Source organism: Chelonoidis abingdonii, chromosome 3, assembly GCF_003597395.2.
Source record: "Chelonoidis abingdonii isolate Lonesome George chromosome 3, CheloAbing_2.0, whole genome shotgun sequence".
NCBI classification, from domain to species: domain Eukaryota; kingdom Metazoa; phylum Chordata; order Testudines; family Testudinidae; genus Chelonoidis; species Chelonoidis abingdonii.
Genome location: NC_133771.1, coordinates 9,241,692 through 9,267,154, shown reverse-complemented (window position 1 = coordinate 9,267,154; position 25,463 = coordinate 9,241,692). Strand labels below are relative to the sequence as shown.

The window sequence follows — 25,463 nt, the reverse complement described above, 5'->3', positions numbered from 1 at the left end:
AAATATCTTCCTTAGCCTTGTTTAGTAAATCTAACACGCAGCTGTAATTTACAAGGAAATGAATAAGAAGAGGAATTTTGTGACCTCAGCTGTGTAGGTAGAGTGGATTGGGATATCACCAGAATGTCTAGGTTTCTTGCTTTCCTTTTCACAGCTTGGTTATTACTGTAAGCAGTGCATCAATTTACCCTCTTTTCCCCTCTCCTTATCCCCTGAACATTTTCCCCATCATGTTATGTTACATGTTATCTCCTCCCACTGTGTTCACCTTTGGGTTTACATATTCTGCCCTGCTGGGCCACGATTTGCCTGATGCCATTGTTTGTTTACACTACAATACGTGCGCTTCTACTCTAAGAACAGCAGCGTGAGGTTCCATAAGAATTTTTTGTGGCACCCTATCACGTCTGCTAAGCAAATGTTAGAAAAATGTTTGTCCTGACTGCCAGTGCTATTGACCCAGCTCGGTATCTGAAAGTAAAGCCTGTCCTTTGTGACTGTTATATCACCAGTAATTAAAATTGTTCTGGCCAAATTTTTATTTGGTGCACTTGTGCAACGCTGTAATCTTCAAATTCTGCCATGAGTTACATCTGTGTTCAGTGGGGTTGAACAGGTGTAACTGAAGGCAAAATTTGGCTCTGCGCTTAGAGTTTACTTGCAAGTCTGTTATGATGCATGAGCCAGATTAGAATCCAGCTCAGTCTCTGGGAGCTGTGTATGCTCTTTAGGACTGACAAGAGTGGTCAGCGATAAAAATGTATTGTTTCTAAAATAAGAAAATAGAATTCTGGATACATAGGGTTCACATCTGTTGAGTAAGATGACATCTTCCTGTTTTTAACTGAAACCACATATGAATTTAAAGAGAAATAAAAGCTGAAATTGTCTATTTGCTGAGATCTTTGGCACAAGCTCTTGGCAGAAAGTTTATAACGCAACCTGGGATGCTTAACACCCTTTTAACTGAAGTGCCTCATTTCTGAATTCAAGAGGAGAAAAGACTTAATAAATGCAACGACATTTATTCGATGAATGTGCAGGAGTGTCTAAATAATGTCTTGGAATCCATATTTTGATGGTTACTTAAAAGCAAAGTAATTTTAGATTTATACAGTAGGAGTTTTATAGTGAAGTGCTCTTTTTTTTTCTTGTCCAAAAATTGCTTTATAAGCAGGGATTCACTATAATAGGCAAAGACCTATCTGGAAAAGATCCCTCACCTTTTATACTGTAAAAGTAGTGGCAGCACCTCTTTTCGCCCTCTCCATTTGCAGAGCTGAAGCAGTAGTAGAAAAACTAGTTCCTCGTCACTCCTTGCAGGAAACAGCTGCATCAAGGCTGGAAGTCAGATTCCTCCTTTCCCCTTCTTCCATAGGTTACTCCCGAACCCCTGTCCTTGTCTGCTTAGTCAGAACAGAGGGGCGGGAGAAGGAGATGATGCCTATGGAATGCAGCGTTTAGCGTCTAACTGGTGGATAACGTATTTTCCAAGGTGTCTAGCACAGTAGAATCTGCTTATAGGAGAGTGAAAAATAGTAAAGCTATACTGATTGCAGTAACCAGAATTAAAGTCCTTTTCAATCATGCCGCCACCATTCGGGATTCTAATTCTGCTTCACAATAAATGGAATTTTCATGCTTGAAGTTTACTTATAAATGGATTCTACAGTTCAGGACTAATGTACATATGCCATTACATCCTTGTAATGTAACGTGAGGGTCCAAAAGGAAATGAAGGAGAACAATGAATACAGGACCGGCGCTAGGGGTTTTAGTGCCCTAGGCACACGGCAATTTCGCTGCCCCATGCCCTGGTCCCGCGGCTCTGGGGAGCTGCCGCAGTTGTGCCTGCGGAGGGTCCGCTGGTCCGCGGCTCCGGTGGAGCTGCCGCAGTGGTGCCTGCGGGAGGTTCACCGGGGCCGTGAGAGCAGCCGACCGTCCGCAGGCACGACTGCGGCAGCTCCCCAGAGCCGCGGACCAGCAGACCCTCCACAGGCACGACTGCGGCAGCTCCGCCGGAGCCGCCTGCCGTCCCCTCCAGCAAAATGCCACCCACCAATAATCCTGGCGCCCTAGGCGATTGCCTAGGCCGCCTAATTGGAAGCAGCGGCCCTGAATCAATAGCAGAAAAGGAACAAGATATTAGAGAAAGAAAAGACTGAATGTTTGAGATCTTTCTTCTGGATAATAGGGTCTGTAGAATTAATGTGACTGGAATATATAGGCCAAAGGTGTTAGCATAACCCAGTTACTGTCTAACTTAGTGTTAAGCATGGGAGAATTGGCTACAGAACTATGGGAACAGTTTTTAAAAATACGGTGCTTAAATTAAAAACACCACTACAACCGTTACTTGCTGTGTTGTCTGTTTGGTCCCAATCCTGCAAACAGTTATGCACATGCCTACCTCAAGTGTTTACAGTCTACACCCTGATCCTACAAGCTCCTCGGAGCAGATGCCTTGTCATCTTTAATGTCTATAAAGTGCTGTGCACATCTGTTCGTCTGCTGTGCTTCTTTACATCAGTGTTGGACCTGGGGTTGAAAGACACTAGGCAGTCATGAGCTTTCTCTTGCCTGACAAGTTTTACTCCTTCCAAAGGAGTTGTACAAACTCATCTCTGCAATGAGGACCTAAAGTAGCAGTCATGACTCCAGATTCTCTGAATCTCATTGGTATGGTTCCTCAACAAGGAAATCACCTCTCCACTGTGACAGAGCAATGAGTCAGGAGGTAGGATGCATAGGTTCTTAAGGCCAGAAAGGACCCTTATGATCATGCAATCTGATGTCTTGTAACACAGACCATAGATATACTCAGTAATTTCTGCACCAATCCCAACTTCTATTGTTTAAGGGAGCGTCTATTAAAAATAGGGCTGTCAAGCAATTAAAAAAATTAATTGCAATTAATAGCATGATTGAAAAATTAATCACGCTGTTAAACAATAATAGAATATCATTTATTTAAATATTTTTCTATCCCAACAAGTGTGGACCGATGCATCTTTATTTTCATCATCTGAGTCAGATGCCACCAGCAGAAGGTTGATTTTCTTTTTTGGTAGTTCAAGTTCTGTAGTTTCCACATCAGTGTTGCTCTTTTAAGAGATCTGAAAGCACGGTCCACACCTCCTTCCTCTCAGATTTTGAAAGGTAGTTCAGATTCTTAAATCTTGGATCAGGTGCCGTAGCTATCTTTAGAAATTTCATATTGGTACCTTCTTTGCATTTTATCAAATCTGCAGTGAAAATGTTCTTTAAAAGAACAACGTGCTGGGTCATCATCCGAGACTACTTTAACACAAAATATATTGCAGAATGCAGGTAAAATAGAGCAGAAGACATACCATTGTCCCCCAAGGAGTTCAGTCACAAAATTAATTAACACATTTTTTTAATCAGCGTTATCAGCATGGAAGCATGTCCTCTGGAATGGTGGCCGAAGCATGAAGGGTCATACGAATGTTTAGCACATCTGGCATGTAAATTCCTTCCAATGCCTGCTACAAAAGTGCCATGCTGATGCTTCTTCTCACTTTCAGGTGACATTGTAAATAAGAAGCAGGCAACATTTATCTTCTATAAATGTAAACAAAATTGTTTCTTTTAGAGATTGGCTGACTAAGAAGTGGGAGTGAGTGGACTTGAAGGCACTAAAATTTTACCTTGTTTTGTATTTGAGTGCAGTTATGTAACCAAAAATATCTCCATTGTAAGTTTCATTTTCACGATAAACATATCTCACTCCAGTACTTGTATGAGGTCAATTGAAAAATACTATTTCTTTTTTTATCATTTTTACAGTGCAAATATTTGTAATAAAAATAAAATAAAGTGAGCACTGTACACTTTGTATTCTGTGTTGTCATTGAAATAAATATATTTAATAATGTAGAAGAACATCCAAAAATATTTAATAAATGTCAGTTGGCCTTCTATTGTTTAACAGTGTGATTAAAACTGAAATTAATCATGATTAATTTTTTTAACCGCATGAGTTAACTGCGATTAATCGACAGTCCTTATTAAAAATATGTTCAACCTTATTCTACTATCCCATTCTCAGTGCCACTGTACTTTTTATTCTATGCCATTCTGATAGTCATGGAAGTGACAACTCCTGTTAAGTCACATAACAGGGAAGCTGAGACATGGGGAGGTAAAGTGACTTGACCAAAGAGTTATAGTGAGTCAGCGGCAGAGGTTGAACTAGAATCTGGATCTTCTAACTCCCGATCTTGTCCTTGAGGCATTAAGAACAGCTTTCTCTCCTGTTCAGAGTTCATGAGCCTATTTGAACTAACACAAGATCCACTGTTATTTACATAGTAACCACCAGTTATTTTGTAGATGATTGATTTATTACTGCCTTGCTTTCCCTCCTAGAAACATGTGGGACCCACTTTTTCTGTCTGGACTTCTGTGCCACTAACTCAGCTCTTACTCTCCTCTGCTGTTGTCAAGTTTCTGTGTGTCTTTTAACAACTGCTCCTTTCCCTACCAAAGGTGGCTGCATTTCAGTGGTGGGTGAAATATTTCCTATACATAACTGGTAACTCACTTTGGGCTGAAAGGTGCTAGGTAAGTATAAGGTATCATGGGGAAAATCCTGAGCCCACTGAAGTCAATTGGCCTTTTGCCACTGACTTCAGAGGATCCAGGATTTCACACTGTAAGGTTGTTATTCTGCTAACCTGTTACTGAAATCAGCTTTTTGTTTTTTAAAAAAAGTAAAAAATTTGAATATCAGTAAATGCTTAGTGCTTCAAAGCATATTTCTTAGGGTGCAAAAACGTAAGTAATTCTGCATCTCACCTTTCTAGAGGTTGGACAGAAGCCATGTGTATAGTTCTAGGATGTTTCCATGGTTTCTTAATCAAGTACAACATAGGAGGGGAGGAGGAACGTTTCTGGCACTTAACTGCCCTTCCAGATGATTTACGATTTTACATAAGCTTTCCCTAAACTGAAGGGGGTTTTTTTAGGGTTGGCACCTCCTTCCCTGTCTCCATGCCCTGCTAGTTTTGTGTTCAGTGGCCCATGGTTATTAAAATTCTTATCAATACAGGAATTTCTGTGGAGTGTGCTTGTTTTCTGGGATCTCAAATGTCTTCTGAAGTTATCGGCTTAGCCAAACAACAAGTTTCTGTGCCATATTTTTAAAAATAAATGTATAAGGTTCAGTTAATATTCACATTCAATTACAATAATTAAACTGTCAGAATCAGAACTTGCCAAGGGAATTAACACATCCTTTCCTGGTTTGCCCCAGGGTTAGTGACGCTCTGTCCATGAGGACATTTTGTATATCAGCGAGGGCCAATTTTGGCTTGTGTCCATTGCAGAGAAAACTGGGAGACCATTTGTCATTTTGTAGAGCAAGTTGTCAAAATCATCGTGCAGGTAGATGGAAAAAGAAAAGAAAGTGACCCTTTTAAATTTGCTTTACCGGGGCAGCTATTTTTGATCTGCACCAATGTTGCTTGATAGGACTCAAACTGGAAGGTATCTTGTTACAAAGACTGGGCTGTGCTAACAATCTAACAATTTATTCTGTGGATTCTGCCTTGTCAAGCTTTTCCGGCATCTTCCCTCATCAAATGTAGAAAAATTGTGGGGGGAGAAGCAGGAATTCAGCTTTAAATAACATTTCTTAATAAGAGTCCTACAGTTGCATTAACTGTGCTTAAATTCCCCCTTTTAAACAAGGTGTATTCCTAGAGGGAAAAGTACCTAATTTTTTTAAGCGGCCATGCAAACATTACTGGAATCTCAAGTGTAACGTTATTTTCGTTCCACTAGAATAACTCTCTTGAGAGCAGATATGAGGAAGTAGCCACTCTTGATACTTCGATAATGACACAAACCTGCAAATTCTTGCTCACACGAGTAAATATTACTGACATGAGTAAAGATCTGTACCTGGAAATCCTCACTTCAAAACTTAGAAAACCCCACTTCAGCTAGCCAGTTAAATATCATATCCTAAAGAGGACTGAGTCCACTCGTGTATGCCACCAAACAATAACTACAGTATTTGAGATCAGTGGTTTTATATTCTCCCCGTTCACTGCTGCCCTTCACCCTGTGCAGCAGTTTAAATCGATGTGGCTATAAAATGCTAGCTACCATTCTGATCTGATTGCATTTTACACCAACTTTGTGCTGGTACAAGATAAGAACGGCCATACTGGGTCAGATCAAAGGTCCAGCTAGCCCAGCATCCTGACTTCCGACAATGGCCAATGCCAGGTGCCCCCGAGGGAATTAATAGAACAGACAATCATCGAGTGATCCACCCCCTACTGTCCACTCACAGCTTCTGGCTGTCAGAGGCTACGGACACCCAGAGCACAGGGTTGCATCTATGACCATCTTAATTAATAGCCATAGATGGACCTATCCTCCATGAACTTATCTAATTCTTTTTTGAACCCCATTATACTTTTGGCCTCCACAACATCACCTGGCAACGAGTTCCACAGGTTGACTGTGTGTTGTGTGCAGAAATACTTTAGTTTTTTTTGGAGGGTAGGGATAGCTCAGTGGTTTGCGCGTTGGCCTGTTAAACCTAGGGTTGTGAGTTCAATCCTTAAGGGATCTGGAGCAAAATCAGTACTTCATCCTGCCAGTGAAGGCAGGGGGCTGGACTCAATGACCTTTCAGGGGCCCTTCCAGTGCTATGAGATAGGTATATCTCCATTTAAAAAAAAAAAAAAACTTTGTTTTAAACCGGCTGCCTATTAATTTCTTTAGGTGGCCCCTGGTTCTCATGTTGTGAGAAGGAGTAAATAACACTTCCTTATTCACTTTGTCCACACCAGTCATCATTTTATAGATCTCTATTATATCCCTCCTTTGTTGTATCCTTTCCAAGCTGAAAAGTCCCAGTCTTTTTAATCTCTCCTCAAGTGGAAGCTGTTATTTTTGTTGTCCTTCCCTGTACCTATTCCAATTCTAATATATCTCTTTTGAGACGGGGTGACCGTAACTGCATGAACTATTCAAGGTGTAGGTATACCGTGGATTTATATAGTGGCATTATGCTATTTAGTGTCTTATCGATCTCTTTCCTAATAATTCCCAATGTTCGGCTAGCTTTTTTACTGCCGTTGCACATTGAGTGGATGTTTTCAGAGAATTATTCACAGTGACTTCAAGATCTGTTTCTTGCTTGTTTGTAAATAATGGACACCTTAACATGCTTTGTATTTTCAACCCAGTTTATTTCTGTTGCTTTATTAAAAAGTTAATCCTTTTCTTAATCCAGTATGTGCATTATTCAACCCAGTGGTTATTTGCTTCCTATTTTATATATATTGTCTAAATACAGAATCTCCTCTCAAACTACGCGTGTGTAGAACCGCTGTTGAGTTCAGCAGTGGTTCTTGGTGTGAAAGCCTTGCTAAATCTGGCCTATAATGGAGTTTGTTCCTTCTGATAGTTTTGCTGTGTGTGTAATATATATTATATTAAGGGAACATTGAGGTTGCAAAGTCAAGCACTCAAAAGTTAAGAAATGCCAGAATTAAGGTTGCTTGAGCATTATTGAAAAAAATTATTTTCCCCCAGCCTCATTATCAGAAACAGTGAGCCATTTTTGCTGAAATCTTCTCAGAATGTGCAGCCTGAGGCGGACATGTGGCATGGAAAATGTCAGCCTGGCAAAGTTAGAAAAAACAGAAAACGGTCTTATAATGAGAAGCGTCCAGCAACTTTAATGAACTATATTAAGTAGTGTGGTACTGTGATCAAATGGGAAATGATACGAAAAAGTTATGAAAGAACTTTTCAAATGATCACAGGTGTTAGATGAGATTTGTTACCTCAATCTCCTCCTGCCAGTGCTGGAGTGTTCCCTACAACATATGTTCTAGTGCTTTAAGTATCTTCCAGGGATGAGGTTTCCACCTCTTCCCCTGGGAGACTGTGCCACGGATTAATAGAGCTCACTGTATTTTTTCCTCACCATTTTGCATCTTGTGGAGACATTTGTACCTGTGCAAAGTGGGTGTAATACACTATTCGGATTTGGGAGCATTTTAAAGATGCTTTGCATTTGCGTAGATGACTGCATATGGTGCAAACCAATAAAGAATCAGGCCCCCTTAAGTCTCTAAATGTTCCTTGCCTTAATTTTATCTCCTTATTCCTCAGTATACCCCCTTGTGTGATACCAAAACATTGGCAATGTTCACAAAAACTGTAGTATGGTCTCTCCTTTCCCTTGCCAATTTAAGAAGGTGGATTGGTTGGTTCCCTGTCCCCTTCACACTGCACTAATTTCTAGATCCTGTTCCCACTGAAATCCATGGGACTTCTGCCATGACTTTCAAAGTAGGGGCTAGGGTCTGACCTGAGATACCCTTCTTGTTTTCTCTCTTTAGATGTTGAAATGCAAAAAAAAAACTCTTTAAATTCATATGCTGAAAATCTTTTCCCTGATGGCCTTTAAATTATTTTCCCCCAGGAGGACAACGCCTGTGTGAATTCTCCGGAAGAGGACAGAAAAGAAGACCATGGGATGCCCAACCCAGTGGACCATAGTAATACAGTGACCAGCACCATGACGGTGCAAGAGTATTTTGCCAAGCGCATGGCAAAACTGAAGAAATTCCAGAAAGAACCAGAGAGTGAGTTAGCTGATCCTGGCACGACTGCGGCTGAAGACTTAGAGTCTTCACAAGGACTGAAAACCAGATCCAAAAAGAAAAGCCGGAAAAATGCTGAAGCAGAGAACGTGGACAGTTATGAAGAACCAAAGGTGAAACGCTCCAGAACAGATGGCTTGTGGGAAGAAGAACTGGAGATAGCAAACACTGAATACCAACCAAGGAAAAAGAAAAAGAAAGCTAAAGATCCACACAAAGGTGAAGATGTCAGTTGTGATGGAAATTCCTGTGTTTTCCCAGGGAGTGGAGAAATTTGCCTTGGAACATCTGACAGGGAAAATCTTGGTGAAAAAGACTCCAAGATAAAGCAAAAGAAACCATATAAGAAAAAACACAAAAAGCAGAAAAAAGAGGCACCTGAGTATGTCAACGGAATGCAGAGAAAAAAGAAGAAACATTTGAGTTAACTTAGCAGCATCTTGGACTTCAGAATGAGTTAGAGGTCGACATGCTGAATATGAAGCCTTCTGAAAATGCTGGCCAGACATCAAAATGTAGTTCATCCCATCTGTAGAGCACTCTCTATCAGTACTGAAACCTCAGACTCTTCAAACACAGCTCTTGTTGGCAGGGCGGGAATAAATTGTCCCGTCATAGGTGGGGATGAAGCATGCTATTAACTGTTCGACATAACAGTGCTGTGTGCTAGGCTTTCCCCAAGTCTACAAAGCATGGCTTTGTGACAACAGTTCATACATGTAGTTAGGCTCTGCTCGAGTAATCAGCAGTTACACACACGCGCGCGCGCTATACTTCAGCGCAATCACCTAAATCTACTCTTACTTACACTGGTATCATTCCACTGAAGTCAGTCACCAGTTGCTAGTCTGAGAAAAGAACAGGACTGTGTTATAATAGAAAATGCCTACAGATCTCTACCCCATCCACTGCCCTCTTCCCAGCCTTGCAAAAATTTAATTCTGTTGCATTTTTTTATCACCCATTTTCTTTTGTGCCAGTGCAGTTGCCTTCTGTGAGTCTGAGAATGTACCATATAGATGTGTAGAACCTTTTCACTGATTTCCTTTTGCAGCTAAAATGAATTTTGCTTCCTCTTAAAATGCCTGCTCTAATTAAAGGATTATGCCCATGTGTCAGTGAAGGAGAATGGAACGAAATAGTTCCTTTTGTTCCCTAGCCAGTAGTTAACTATTGCCGGGTAGGTATTATGTTGTTACAGAGCTACACAAGAATTCTTTTTAGTAACCTCGTCCATGTAGCTTAACTTTGAGTTTCAGGCCGCAGTTCTGATGCTGACATTGACCCATTCTGTGTTCAGAATGTCACACTTGAGAAGCTTTGTATGTGGCATACCTGTTATAAAAAAAATGTAAACAAATGCAGCTGTTCGCATGCATTGAGGGAAGGAGTTGCCATTTGTACAAGGAAAACCTAATTGATTAGTACAATTTAGCTATTTAAATTTATATTTTAAAACTGGCTATTCATTAGAAACGGAGAGCAGTTAATGTTGGGACACACGACTCTTGTGGAGCAGTTTTGTACACAAGTGTAAATGTTGAGGACCAGATTCCGGCGCACTTACTCAGATAGAGTGGCGGCATCGCCAAGAGATACTGGAGTAAGGGTGGCAGAATCAGGGTCTAAAGAAGCATTTTCCCTTGGACTCTTTTACAAACCTTGAGCCTGATTCTGATTTCATTTACGCCAGGGAGGAACTCCACTGAAGTCCAGAGAGTTTCTCTGGATTTCAGTCAGTGTAACCAAGTAGATCTTGGCTTTTAATATTGTTTTATTACAGCTGTGCATTTGAGTCTGGGCCTGAGTCTCTTTATATCACCACTCTAAATCTGGAGTAACTCCACTGGCCTTGTCCTGACAGAGAAAAAGGGAGGGTTTGTTTTTTTTGTTGTGTTAGCATAACATGATTGAAAACACCGCTGAGATGCAGGCTAACGTGTATGAACCTGCATTAGCTGGCCGTGCTGTAGCCTGAGAGAAGCCTATGCTGCAACACGGCCCATTAACATTGCTTCAGATCTGTTAACCTTCATCTCATTGGGCCTTTGCAATTGTGTCAAGCTAACACAATTGAAAAATGCAGCCTCTTTGCCCATTCGGTCATAGCCATTTCCTGCTGTGGGATTACTCCAGATTTACATCAGTAGAACAGCAGATTTTGGCCACCTCTACGTTCCACGCTGTGCTGTTTGCCTTTTAATCCCTGTAACATTTAGTTTTCAATGCTGTGCAAATATTGGCCATCATGATGCTGCTATGGCTGGTGCTGCTACATGGCTTTCATAAGCAACATGTCACTTACACAATGTGAGTTTACTACAGAACTCCAAATAAACTGCAGACCTGAGGCAGAAAAAAAAGAGTCATTTTTCTCAGTGAAAGGGGCCAGCTAAACATGCTGTGATTTGCGGCATGAGCGTTTTAAGTGGTGTGGACCTACTTGTGAGTAGCAAGGCAGAATGGCACAGGCAACTTACTGCTCCCAATAGGAGTGCTGCCTGTTGAGGGTCAAAATCTGACCTTTGACCTTGATTTTTAACTCTGCATTGGCTGAGTGTTACTGCATTTATCGTGGATGAATTAAAACTCAAAGATGCTATTAAATGAATGGTTTTTTCCCCAATTAACTTTGATCTTTTGTTTGTTCTCTGTATTGGACTTCACTGAGATACTAACGGTTCTGGAGACACAAAAGGCCGGATTCCAATCTCAGTCAAAACAAGTGTAAAATCAGCAGTAACTTCTTTTTAAGGCAGTGAATTTACAGCAGTTAAATATAATGTAACAGAGATTAAAATCTGGCCCAAAGATTCTCTGCTTATACAGGAAGAAATGTAAATTTCATACTAACCCAGGAAGAGAGTGCAATTTTACGTACTAGAAAGTCCTTCAAAGCTGAAGTAAATCTGGGTTGTCATGAAGAGGAATATTTCTTTAACAATGGTCCAAAAGTGGAGAAAGCCTTATGAAAAAGGTCTTCTCTAACTGACCTCCATTTTTGCAAGTATAGTTTTGTATTTTGCTGTTTGTTTTATAATTAACTGCTGGTGCAAATACTGTTAGCACTTATGCCCCAATCTACCTAATTTCCAGGGGCAGTTAGGTAGCTAGCAACATAGATGCGGTGCAGTGTCCTGTTGAAGTCAGTGAGGCCCCATGTGAGTGCAGGGTTCTGCTCCCGCAGAGCACAATGCCAGAATCGAGGTAGCTATTAAAATGTGGTGCTGGCTTTCCAGACTGCTACTGATTATACTGCCATGGTCACCATGAAAAGTGACATTTTCACATGACCATAGTTGCCTTGATGTAACTCAGAAAGTTACATCTTCCTACGGGGCAGGTTTAAACAGGGTGCGGGATGGAACTGCTCTCTGAAAGGCAATCAGTGTCTGACAAAAAAAAAAATAAAAATCAGAGATGCAATGTTTTCCTTCATTCTCGTATATCCTTGCGAAGCCCCTCAAATGTGGTAGAGACACAGAGGCAGATTGCGGAAGAAATTCCAGATCTTAGTAGTATTTATTCCTTTACATTATCGTGGCACTTAAGAGTTGCTTCCATGGACCAGGACCCCACTGTGCACTATACACACCTAGATCTATCTTCTTATGACTAAGGCCCTACCAATTCCATGGCCATGTAAAGATGTGGACGGTGAACTAAGGACTTGCCCATGAAATCCCATCTCCCCATGCTGCTGGGAGTGTCCCAGCTGGCTCCTAACTGCTATTCCAGGCTGGGCTGAGGAGGGACAGGACTTGTCCTTCCCCTGCACCGCCACTTTCAATGGGGAAATTGGAGCCACCTCCAGAGGCAGCAGTGAGAGTGGCAGCAGCCCTGGAGCTGGGCTTAGAGCTTCCATCCATGTAGCTTCAGTCAGCATCTGGGCTTGGGGCTTCTGCACCCTGTGGCATCTGCCAGGGCTTGGGCCACCTGGGTTTGAGGCTTGAGTCCCCCGCAGCTTCTTCTGGTGCTTGGGGCTCCTGCCAGGGCTCAGGGCCCCCTAGCTCGGGGCTTCCACCCCATATGGCCCACTCGGGGCGCTTGGGCTCAGGGCTTTGCCCCCGGTGTTACTGCCCGGCCTTGGGGTGCCCATTTTTCTAGGGCCCCCCAAATTGGCTGGAGCTCCTGGGCACATTTAATCTGCCACTGGCCATGGCTAGCGGCTAGGAGCCCCTGGGTAGGGCATTCCTAGGAGCAAGGAGGAGATTGGATCCACCTCTGGAAGCCTCCTGCTACAGGAAGCTCTGCAGCTGCTGCTTTTGGAGCCCAGCTCTGAAGGCAGCACAGAAGTGGGGGTGGCAATCCTGCAAACTGCACCCTTCCCCCCCCACAAACAGCAGCCTTGGGACCCCCAAAACCCTTTTTTGGGTCAGGACCCCCACAGTCACAACACCCTGAAATTTCAGGTGTAAACATCTGAAAATATGAAATTGACCAATTTTCAAATCCTAAGGATGTGAAATTGACCAGAATGGCAGTGAAGGTAATAAAGTACATTTACAGTAGTTTCTCTGGCTTAAGTCTTTAGACTTGGTGAAAATGCTCCTGCCTTTTTTACAGTGTTTGGGGCAGAGAGCAGGCAGGTGCCTGAGGTCCTGCACTTGGTTTCAGTCAGAAAGGGACCTGTCAATCAAGCCACTCCTGCCAGGTGAGTCCCTGCAGATAAGAGCAGAGGCATTTTGGCTGCCCCCTTTAGCTCCCTGTGCATGGAGGAGTGTGAGGGCATCTCGAGTGAACTGTGGCCAACTGCACCCCACATCTATAACATGCCCCGCTCGAGGTTGCAGGCTCTGTTTGAAAGGCAGGCACTGAATTTTCTCTGAAATTGGCTTAGAACGGTGTTAGCTACAGTTCACTCTCCTCTTAGGGGTGACAAAACTGCTGGCTTAAAAGTTGGAACAGAAGCATGGAATAGTGTTTGAAATCAATAGTCCATCTAGCCCAGGCTCCTGTATTCTGGGAGCAGCCAATGCAAGATGCCATAGAGGGAATGGACGGAACAGGGAAATTTAGCCAGTGAGCACATCCCGTATCATCCAGTCCCAGCTTCTGGCAGTTGGAAGTTTAGGGATGCCAGAGCACAGAGTTGCATCTCTGCCCATCCTGGCTAATAGCTATTGATGGACCTATCCTCCAGGAGCGTATCTAGTTCCGTTTTGAATCCGGTTATAATTTTGGGCTTCACAACATCCCCTGGCAACGAGTTCCACAGATCTGACTGCATTGTGTGAGGAAAGGTTTTCTTATGTTCGCTTTAAACCTGCTGCCTGTTAATTTCATTCGGTGAGCCTTGGTTCTTGTGTTATGTGAAGGGACAAATAATGCAATTTCTCCACCATTTTTGATTTATACATCAGTGTCATATTCCCCCCAGTCATCACTTGTCTAAACTGAATAGCCCTAGTCTTTTTAATCTCACTTCATGTGGAAACCATTCCATGCCCTAATCATTTTTGTAGCCTGCCCTGTACTTTCCCCCAATTCTAATATCTCTTTTTTTTAAAGATGGAGTGACCAGGACTGCACGATGTATTCAAAGTGTGGGAGTACGGTGGATTTATACTGTAGCATTGTGATATTCTGTCCATTATCCCTTTCCTAATGGTTCCCGATGGCCACATATAAAAACCGAAGCATCTCAGATCAAGTCCCTCTGTAGCAACTGCAGTGGGCAAGCTGCATCTGTGAGAGCTGTGCATGTTCCCTGTTGGATTACTCTTAAGGCACTAACTGCACACGTGCACTGTATCGTGGAGACAGACAAGAGTCAGGTAAATGAGTGCGGGGAATATTTGAATTGCGAGTCCAATAGCTACCGGGAGTTACAGGCTGCACATGTAGGATTCCTCCCCGGAAATTTGCTGCTGCTGCTCTTTCTAGACCAGACCTCCAAAACGCAGACTGGGGGACTAACTACCTCCTTGATTATTTTTTAAAGGAATTTAAAAATCCGTCTTGACATCCAGGAAATCTCCTGGGCCTTTTAGACTTAAGAGAAGTTGCCTTCCTGTTGTGTTCTCCGATAAGAGAGACTGAGATCAAACCCACTTGTAAATAACTAGATTTAATCAGTTTCCCTTGGAAAACGTTGATGTTTCCGCGCAGTTTTCAAAGTCTGGTTACCGAGAGAGCGTCGTGACGGCGGTTGTTTTTGTAGGGTGTTAAATAACTCCGCGACGTTTCTCCAGCAATTCTGCCCCCACCGTCGTAATAAAATTCCTAGTTTACCAGCTCGAACTACTTTCAGAGGATGCACAGAGGAGTGTCTAGGGCTCAGGAAGCTGCGCCGGATCTTGGGCCCGCGCAATAAGTTTACACGCCACCAATTAGATCACCTGTAACCTGGCAAGTGTCAGCAGAACCCGAGACACGTGTTTGAAATCGCCCTGTCTGCGGTCCGCCTGTCCACCCCGCCGGGCTCTCTGGGACTCTCCCTGCAGAGCAGCCAAGGGGGCTCCCGACCCTTTGAAACTCCTCTGAGCCCCGGCTGAAGGAAATGCCTCCCCAGCTCGGGGCCTGGCGGCTGACAGCACACACAGGAAATCCACCAGCATTCAGCCGGGAGCCGCTCCAGTGCTGCAAGTCATGTCAGGGGGTCAGAGTCATACAGGGACCCAGGGTCTAACCAGAACCGTCTCAACGCGGCAGAGGCGCTGGCTTTTCGTTCTCCTGCCACCGCCTAGCCCCCGAGGAGAATTTCAGATCCCTTTGCAGGCTGGGGTTGACTGCACCTCGGTCTCTGGTGCATTGGGGGGGGTGGTATTTATACCCCACATTTCTGGGTGAAACTTTCCAAACAATTCTTAAAACTCATCCCCAGTTCTCTTTCCAACAAGCAACACCTGCTGTTGGCTCTTGGTTGGTTTGTTGTTAAGCAACAGCTTTGGGTGATGATATTTTCACTTGAGACGTCCTGGATTTCCAAGCAGGGATGCACAGGGGTGCAAAATACCCAGGGGGTTGTCAAAGAGACAAAATCTTACACCTGGGGCGGGGGCAAGTGACAGCGGCTGGATTGTAGAGGGCAAATTCATGCTTCTGGAGAGAGAAGGGGGGATCTGTAGGGTTGGGGGACCAGGGTGTGTCCTCGTTTCTTTTTGTAGACTTGGCTTTTCCTGCCTCCCTGGGAGGCCCTTCTTGTGAGGTGTTCCCAGTCGGGTGACCAGATGTCCCGATTTTATAGGGACAGTCCTGATTTCGAGGTCTTTTTCATATATAGGCTCCTATTACCTCCCACTCCCTGTCTGGATTTTTCACAGTTGCTGTGGGGTCACCCTAGCTCCCAATGTCTTGGGAAAGCAGGGGCCTGAGCTTTGCTTGGGTCTTTGTGGGTAGCAAAAGCCAGGTCGCCTTCAGGGCCCCTTGGATTCATTATTTGCGCGGTGAATGTGAAGCTCAAGCAAAGTCTATAAACAGCTCGGTGGCAAGTCGCCCAGCAGCAAGGGCTGTCGGTTTCGGTCTAGTTAAAGGTCCCCATAAAGCTGGCAGGTGCCTTCAGCTGATGTCTATTGGGCTGCGGCCCCTAGGCGTCCACACTGCGGAGATTTCCTGGGGCCCGCCTGACCTGTCGGAAACAAGCACGGTCAGTCAACTCCCCGCACTGGCTGGTGGCTGGAGCAGCCGGGGCAAGGGTGTGAGTGGTTCTGCAGCTGATTGGCAACTGGACCTTAGTCAAGCCACGTCGCGTCCACGTGCCTCAGTTTACCTATATTGCAAGTAAAGGGTAATGTGAGCTCTCGTGAGATCCTGGACTCCGAGAGAAGTGTGTGTGAGAGAGAGAGAAAGAGTGAGAGAGTGTGTGTGTGTGTACACACACACCAGGCCTTTGTCCTTCTATTCTTAATTTGCAGTCAGACTAAGGCGGAAGAATTCAGATCTTTCTGAAAGCTCCGCGTCTTCTTTTCTTCCCTCTTTCAAGCAGAGCTGCCCAGCGGGGCCACGCGTGGCTGCTTTTTTGCCCTGGCTCTTCCCTCGGGTACCTTCCTGCAGGCTGAAGTAGGCAGGTGGCTGGATGTTGAACCTGGACGCTTGTGTCCCCCCCCAGCACCAGACTTGCTCTGTGAAAGGCAGGCGGAGTTGGAGCCTTGCTCGCCTGGTTGCATTGTGCCCTGGGGGCAGGAGAAGGGCGCCCCAGCGATCCGAGGTGGTTCTCGAGAAGCAGCTGGAGGAGGGGTGGCGCGGGGGGGGGGGAAGGCCAGCGGGGGCTCCCCCCGGGGCTGAGCCAGCCCCTCCGCTGCGGGCAGGTCGCAGGGAGAAGTTGCTCACAGGCCTCCTGGCTGGGGCGCCGGAGTTTGAAAACAAGGAGGAGCCGCAGGCACCTTCGGTGTCATTGGAGGAAGCTTCTCCGAGGAGCTCATAAATACCGAGCCCGGGCTGCGGGGTGCAGCTCGACCGGGGGCCCTGGATTACGGTGCCGGAGCGGGAGGGGAGGGGGCAGCCAGGGTGCCCCGGGCGCTGCAGCGGGGCCGGAGCCAGGCGGCGGGGAGCGCTAGGGGCCCGGGGGCGAAGCGGGGGCTGTCCCGGCCATGGCTTCCCTGCTGGGCTCCTGCCCGTGGTCCGAGAGCCTGGAGTGCCCCGCCCTGGCTGCGGAGCTCCCGGAGGGGCTCTCCCCGCCGGCCGCGCACCGCTCCGCGGGGGAGAAGGGCTCGGAGCCCCGCATCCGGAGACCCATGAACGCCTTCATGGTGTGGGCGAAGGACGAGAGGAAGCGGCTGGCGGTGCAGAACCCGGACCTGCACAACGCGGAGCTCAGCAAGATGCTCGGTGAGCCGGAGCCCGCGGGCTGCCCGGATCCGGGCCCCGGTGGGCCCGCAGGGACCAGGGTCAGACCTGCGGGGAGCCAGGGGAACCCCACGCTCCTGCCCCGGGCTCGCCTCCCGTGACCTCCCCTGCCGGGCTGGACTCCCAGGTGCTCGCCTGGCCCAGACACAACAGCCCGGGCGAAGCGACTCCCGGCCCCGGTTCTGCGCTTTGTGTCCCGGATCCTGGCCGGGTTTGGGGGACCCCGCTCCGACTCCGGGCCCGGAGCACAGCGGGGACAAAGAAGTCCCCGACGCGCCTTATTGTCCGGGTTGAAGTTGTCACGTTGGGTTAGTTTTGCGAACTCTTCAATCCGCCCCGTTCGTTAGCCCCAGGGGGCGAAGAGACACTGGCTGACCCAGGGGAAGCGGATCTTCGGGGCGATGGGGGTTTAATCCTAAAACAAAACCAGGGGTTTATTCGATCTTTTCTTTTCCCTTTCTCCAGTTGTGTGATCGTGGGGAAATGCCCTTCCCGAACTGCCCGCAGCCGTTCATTGGCCCGGGTGGCTTCCAAGAGTGTAACTAACTTTCCTTCGTTGGGTTTGTTTGTCTACGTGTGTCCAGCCCCCCAGGCTCTGGGGGGAAGGGGCAGATTATTTCCATCTTTCCCCTTGGAAACTGCCACCAGCGTTTGAGTCTGTTTCCTTTTATTTCGTGGTCAGACTCTGGGGCTGGAGGGCACGAAACGAGCTGCCCGCTTTGCAGGAACTCGGCTTGGTCGGATTCCAGAGCCAGGGGGCTTTCTCCGCAGCTTGGCCAGGGCTGTGATTTAGTTTAAGGGCGCGAGTCAGGGAGCATCTGATCAAAGCCCTTGTTTAAAGGGGATACCAGCCACACGTGGCTCTCGCCTTCCCGCTCCAACCTCTTAATTTTTTGCTCTCCTGGGGGTGTCCCACTCCCTAGAGCTGTAGGATTCGTGCAGTCCCCTCGACCCAATATTTTGTATAGGGTCATATTGCTGCCTTGAGGCCAAATCCCAGTTCCTTTGGATTCAGAGGGTGTTCGACCATTGTTTTGTACAAGACTAGGCTCTGCCCCTGGGTCCCAGCCAGCGCGCTCTGGGTGCTTAGGGAAACAGACCCTCCATGCCCAGCGCAGATGCCACAGCTGTGGATTCTAAGTGGATTTTTGTTCCTTCTTTGTTGCAGGCAAGTCCTGGAAATCTCTGAGCCCTTCCCAGAAGAGACCTTACGTGGAGGAGGCGGAAAGACTGAGGGTGCAGCACATGCAAGATTACCCCAACTACAAATACCGGCCCAGGAGGAAGAAGCAGGTCAAGCGGATCTGCAAGAGAGTGGATCCAGGCTTTCTGCTGGGGAACCTCTCCAGGGATCAGAACTCGGTGCCGGAAAAGGGGGCCAGCGGCAGGACAGTGGGGGAAAAGGAGGGGCATGGTGAGTACTCGCCTGGCCCGGTATTGCAGAGCATCAGGGGCTACAGGGAGGCCCAGGCCAGCCGCAGCAGCAGCACCAGCATGGACACCTACCCCTACGGGTTGCCCACCCCGCCTGAGATGTCCCCTTTGGATGTGATAGACCCTGAGCAGAGTTTCTTCTCCTCCCCATGCCCGGAGGAGCATCACCACCCCGATATGACTGGGGCCCCTTACTCTCCAGAGTACTCCCCCAGCCCCCTCCAGTGTAACCACCATCCCCTTGGCCCCATGTCCATCCCTCAACCCAGCACCTCCATGATCCCCCCAATCCCCAGCTGCCCCCCTCCTCCTCCCACCTACTACACACCAGCCTTCCATCCCATCCACCCCCCCACCCTCCATGCTCACCTTGGTCAGCTCTCCCCACCCCCTGAACACCACGGCTTTGACAGCCTGGACCAGCTGAGCCAGGCAGAACTTCTGGGGGAGATGGACCGCAATGAGTTTGACCAGTATCTCAACACTCCTGGCCACTCAGAGCACAGCGGGGTGATAATCAATGGACACGTCCAGGTGTCTCAGGTTGCAGGTGGCTCGCCCTCTACAGAGACTAGCCTCATCTCCGTCCTAGCAGATGCCACTGCTACTTACTACAACAACTACAGCGTCTCTTAGGCCAGAAGGAGCAGGGCCTGTGGACTGGCTGAGGACAGACCCTACAGTGTTACTGGCATGGCTCCATGTACACAACAGCTGGTGGACACCTCGCTCCTCACCTCAGGGTTGCCAAGTCAGAACTGAAACGGTTTGGGGGCCTCCTTTCTGTCCTAGGTAATGGATTTTGCTTCTCGGACATCCACTGGCATCAATATTAAATATCCTGCTTTAAAAGGTATTTGATATTCTGCTTCAGAAAAGGTCTGTGGTCAAGTCCCTTTTCCAAGCCAGCTGGTCACTGGCTACAGTCCTCCAACCAAGTTGTTGTATAAGCATGTACAAGTCTTTGGATGGTGGGTCTGATTTTTCAGTGGCACCAAGGCCCAGCTCCGTAAAGGTATTTAGGCTCCTAATTTCCAGGATCTGGCCCAGAGCTCCCTCAATTCCAGCTGAATCCCATGGGGGCTGCAGATTCTCAGCACCTCTGAAAAATCAGCCCCTGCGTCTTGTTCTGTGCCGCACTGTGCCTTTGTGGTAGGGACAGGGGAAAAGCAAAGACATGGCAAAGGAGTTAATGTAACCTTCTGGCCAGTGTGTGCCGCCTTCTGGGCCTGCTGGCGTGACTCACTTACTGTCCCTACCTACAGAACCTGGCTCTTCAAGCTGTAGCCACTAGTTCAGTAATGCAGGTTTCCAATTCCAGTCCCAATATTGGCTAAGATGGTGACTGTCACAACCAGCTATTGCTGTACAGCGAGAATACGACCAGGTGATCATGAATGTCCTGCTCTCCCGTAATTACCCTCTGTGAAGAGCTTTAACCAAAGACAGCTCTGAGGCCTTCATTCATAGCCATGTGTGTTTTCTGTTGGCCTGGTCTTGCATTCCCTATGTACTCCCGGAAGTGGCTGGGAGTTTTCGAGTGTGCACTAGCATAAGGAATGCAATTCCAGTGAAGTCACTGGACTTGCAATCCCTAGTGCCAGCAGTGTATTTGGTCCTGTGTATGCAAAGGCATCTAATCTAATCTGTTGCGCCCACATAGCCCTGCTCTGTGTCCCTTTGGCTCCTGAAACTTTTTGTGGATTTCAGTGGAACTCTGAGGATGTATGGAAGGAAAGATCAGATCCAAGGAAAAAAAGATCTGACCCACGGTGAAACCCTGATGTCATTCCCACCCCCCCACTCTGAACAACTTGAGTGGGAGAGGAGGTTCACAATAACTGGAACTGTGGTGCAGTGACACAACATGGACTGACTGCTAGCTGCTCCAGTGCTAAGGTTGCGGCTCAGCTTCTGTTTGAAGCTGAATTTTGCGCACTCTCTAAAATTCAGCTTGACTTCTCTTTAAACAGAGTTTCACTGAGCTCTGATCCTGCTTTCACAGAGTTAAATGGGAGCAAGATCTGTCCCTGCCTGAGTCACTACAAGTAATTTCCCATGTACGTAGCCATAGGTGGCCTTTGTAACAGCTACTCTGAAGGCCAAGAACCTGAGTAATATCCCATCATGTCCCCTTTACCTGAGGCTACAGCTGGAAAGAATTTATTGTGATGAGCACTTTGGAATAGAGGTGATACACAGCAGACACATTTGTATCAAGCATCGTCTGAAGGCAAGTACTTAATGTTTAGAAATGAAATGCCCACTCTTTACATCAGTATGTTATTGGTTGTAATATAGCTGTACATTGATTTGTATGTTCCATTATTTCTCCGTCATATTTTGTATTGCTCTTTTTTCATAAAGATGACATTTTATTTTAAATCAGTTATGTATCATGATTAATCTTAGGGTTACTGTATGACATTTGGTTATGATTAATTAGTAGCATGGTTATGATTTTCTGGTTTCAATCCTGAGTGCGTAATTAATTGCAAATGATAATATAATTGCAAATAATACTTTAAAAAACCACCACTTTTAAGCTAACACTTTCCATCTTTTTTTGTGTGTGACTCTTATGCATTTTGAATGCGTGTAGATATGAGTTCGCATAAAATATTTAATTTAAATAAATATGTTTTTATACAATGACTGTTTTATCATTGAGATTGCTGTAGTTCTGGACAAAACTGCTCAAAGGGAAAGCATTTATTGTGCTCGATGGTGCATTGGGTTTTTTTTTAATTTTCAGCCAAACTTTTCTTCTTTTTTTTTTGTTTTGTTTTGTTTTTTAATAAAAGGGGCCTGGGCCTATCTTTAAAAATTGTGTAATCCGGGACTAATTTAAGTCACAATTTGAAATATTTTTTCCCTTTCCAATGTATCAGTGGAAGTCTTATTAAGGGACCTGATTGTGCATTCCTGCTTACCCACAGCACCCTTCGATATCAGAGTTTTGTGCAGGCGAGGATTGTAGGATCCAATCCAGGCACACTTTGCGGGTCCACTGAAGTTAATGGGGAGTTTGCCATTGACTTGGCATAGGAGTGGACCTCAAAATATATGGACTGTTTTGCTGAGTATAATATGAGTCTATAGGGCACGATTCTTATTTGCACTAAGGACACTTTACACTTAACATTTACACCCCTTATGAGCCTTCCTTTACATTGCCAGAGTGATGTAAAAGGGCCTTGGAGAATCAGAACGAATAGTGTCCAAAGGTGAAGTTGTGGGTGAGAAATGTAAGAAGTGTGAAAGAAGGGAGGTAAGAAATGCAGGGGTGTATGATGGATGGGTTTCAAATTGTAACTCTGAGACATAGTGGGTGAAGAGCTCTACAGACAGAGACAGATCCCTCTCTACTCAACTGGTGTAACAGACGAGAGTTTAGCTCTTATCCCTCACCTGATCCTGCAGGCCAAACCTACAGCCCATCCATGGAAAACTTTACTTGAAGCTTTGCCTTGTAAGAACTTTGAAATTGGGTCCATGGACTCATATACCTCTGTAAGGCCTCTTTCTTCCCCTCAGATCCATGGGGCAGAAGCCAGTTTTCCGAGACATCTTGTGATGGGTGACTATGAATTCTGAGAGGAGTGAGTCTTGGAGGAGTCCAAACTAATCAATTTCACTGGCTTTATATGCACCAGACCAAGCATTCTCATGATGTCCTAATATCTATACAATGAGGCCAGAAGAGGGTGACTGACCGCTAAGGAAAGCTTCCTAGAAATCCATTGCTCACTGACACAACCTCTTCTTTGGTTTCTACTCCTCAGCATACACACTTCTGTGGCTATGATGCGTCTGTATTGTTCAAGTGAGTTTTGATGGGTATTAGGGACACAATATACTACACTCAAACTCTGTGCATGTGGTTTGAGGGAACTATGCCAGAAGGAGCACTTTGCAAGATGTTTTGCAATCATGAGTGAATTAATCTTCACAATCCTGCAGAGTTGATATTCCTAACCCCATTTTACAAGTTGGGAAACTGAGGCATAGAGGAATTAAGTAATTGGCCCAAGGTCACATGGCGAGTCAGGAGCAGAGTCAGTACTGGGTCCTACACCTCCAGACTCCTATTTCCATGCTCCAACCACAATACCAGGCTGCCGCTCAGATGATAGGGATGACTTCAAAGCACGAGAGCATCAGAGCCATAAAAGGAAGTCTCCATTTATCAAATGTGAGATAGATTACAAATTCATAGGGTAGCTTGGAAGTGAACTCATGCTGCAAAATCCAATCTGGATTTAGTTTTCGAATACCCCAGCATTTGGGGCTTCTTTGATTCAGAAGTTCTAGTCAGCTCCTGGGAAAGAGAAGAGGGTGCATGCAAAATTCAAAATGTAGGGTGAGATTTTCAAAAACAAAATTTCCATTGACTTGCAAGGTGACTTCTGTTCCTGGGTCAGATTGGTGCTTCTGCAAATCCTACCCGACTAGCCCCATTGAAAGTCAGCGAGGTTTGTACTTTTAAGTCACCTAAGTGCTTATGAAAATCCCCCATGTAGTCTTTCAGCTGAAGTAGTGAGGGCTCATGCATGTAGATCTGGAGATTGCAGGTTTAAATGCTGCGAACAGACCAAGCAGGGTTGGTTATAGTAGAACCCATACTAGAGTGACCAGACAGCAAATGTGAAAAATCTGGACAGGAGGTGGGGGATAATAGGAGCCTATAGACCCAAAAATTGGGACTGCTCCTATAAAATCGGGACACCTGGTCACCCTAACCCATACCCCAGTCAGTATTGGGCCTCATTGAGCTAGGGGCTCAAAGCACAGAGACAGATGTGTTCCCTGTCCCAAACAGCCTGCAATCTGATTTGATAGTAAAGAAGTAGCCTGATTTCTCCTCCCATCTCATAGGCAGAGTCTTGTTTCCTGAACAGAGATTGTGTAATGACTGCCGAGGAGCATCTCACCAGCGGCCTATGTTAGGAGTAGATCTGTCTAGAGAGGTAAGGATTGCAGTGCCCCCTGAAGGCAGTCTGGATTCCTGGTGGGTGCAAAGATGCAAACTGCTCTTTTATCCAAACCAATCGGTCTCCAGCCCAGTGACGGTACAAACAACAGACATGCACCAAAGCCTCCCAAGGAAATTAGAGCTTGGGGCTTGTAACAAGCCAACAAAGCTCCCATCATGAGTCTCTGGGTAAGTTATAATCGTGTATTACATTATTTGTATCTAATGCAGATATTGGGTCTAATTTTCTGGGCTGCCCAGTTCCCACTGACGTCACGTGGAGCAATAGGTGCTCAGCACCTCAGAAAAATCACATCCGGTGCATCTTACCTATTGGTCTGAAGATCTAACAGGTATTTTTTAAGCCCTCTAATCCATCTTGTAGGGCAGAAGTTAGCTTAATCCTTGGTTTAACTCGGCTGACTTCTGTGGCGTTATGGAAGGGATGACTTTGTGCCCCCTTGTTTAAAACAGAATCACGCGAGGAAAAGCAGCGTGAGTCTCCCACACACCTTACTTGTAGCAGAGCTGGGCTGTATCAAAAACCTTGGACACTGGGAGAATTTGGATCTGAATTCCAATGCTGGGTTTGACTCTATAATAGACAAAACTGGCACATTGGGCACACCCGTACTTTGGGGAAATCTGCTTCTGGATCAGAACCTGGTCACTGGGGTGGTTTCTGCAGTGGAAAAATTCATGATCAGTGCCATCAACCCATCTCCTGACCCTCTTAATAGACACAGCAAAACTGAGTTTTCTGTTTTCATCCTAGCTAGCTAACTCTGCAAAGTCAGCACTCTTGGGAATTTATTTTTAACTCTAGGGTTTCAGTGGTGCCAGAATGGCACCTTGGAAGGCACAGTCCCTTATTTACTCACCAAACAGGGCATGAGCAAGTGGTAGCCTCCCACTCAGTCCTCCAACAACGTTTCTCCAATCAGACCTGCACGGACCATTTCCCCTCTGTGGGGCAGGGACTTTCAATAGCTCACTCTGTGTAGGTACAGCACGTTGCAGAGTAGGGCTCCAATCTGAGATGGGGACTACTGGAAAATAAATAAATAGCCATCAGACATGGTAAGGAACATACTGCCATCTCTAGGTCCACTCAGTCCTTGGCCTCTGCTGCAAATGCCAAGGAAAGCCCAGTACGAGCCTATTGTGGTGGCGGCTCTTGTGATGTGGCCATCTCAGAGCTTAGCTTGTTCCACATCGATACCCTACACGGATCTGTCTTTTCCCTGCAGCAGTTGGCCACTCTCCCCAGAACGACCTAGCGTGAGGCTTCATCTCTGCACCAGGCTGGCAACGATTCTCCATCTCTTGCTCCTAAGATGCGTCGGGCGTCTCCTCCAGGTTGCACTGGGCAGGAAGTGAAAATGAGCCCAGGGGGAATTCAAACCCTATCCCTACTGCAGGTTTTTGGCATGGATCCAGGGCAGGGATGGGAGGGAGGAGGAGGAGAATTGGAAAAGTCACCTATAGCCTTGGGCTGGGGTCTCAAAGCCCGCTGTTTGAACCAGCAGGGCAGCGGTTTTCTACACTACATTCAAGCTGCAGTCAATATTTTTGTTGTGCGAGCTGCACTGTGAGTAACTCTGAGCAAT

The 25,463-nt window shown here is 46.1% G+C and overlaps 2 protein-coding genes across 2 annotated transcripts in view; both read left to right on the top strand.

The window, feature by feature from the left end:
• PINX1 (PIN2 (TERF1) interacting telomerase inhibitor 1) overlaps positions 1-11,283 on the top strand; it is an 83,144-nt gene extending 71,861 nt beyond the window's left edge. The window contains exon 7 of the mRNA XM_032778491.2: positions 8,477-11,283. Coding sequence (XP_032634382.1) covers positions 8,477-9,085 — 609 coding nt within the window. The 3' untranslated portion in view covers positions 9,086-11,283. The remainder of the gene's footprint in view (positions 1-8,476) is intronic.
• A 5,879-nt stretch (positions 11,284-17,162) lies between these two features.
• On the top strand, positions 17,163-21,533 carry SOX7 (SRY-box transcription factor 7). The gene is made up of 2 exons (XM_032778490.2): positions 17,163-17,426; positions 18,613-21,533. The coding sequence occupies exons 1-2, from the start codon at positions 17,189-17,191 to the stop codon at positions 19,512-19,514; spliced, it is 1,140 nt and encodes a 379-aa protein (XP_032634381.1). The 5' UTR covers positions 17,163-17,188; the 3' UTR covers positions 19,515-21,533.
• The last annotated feature ends 3,930 nt before the right edge of the window (positions 21,534-25,463 follow it).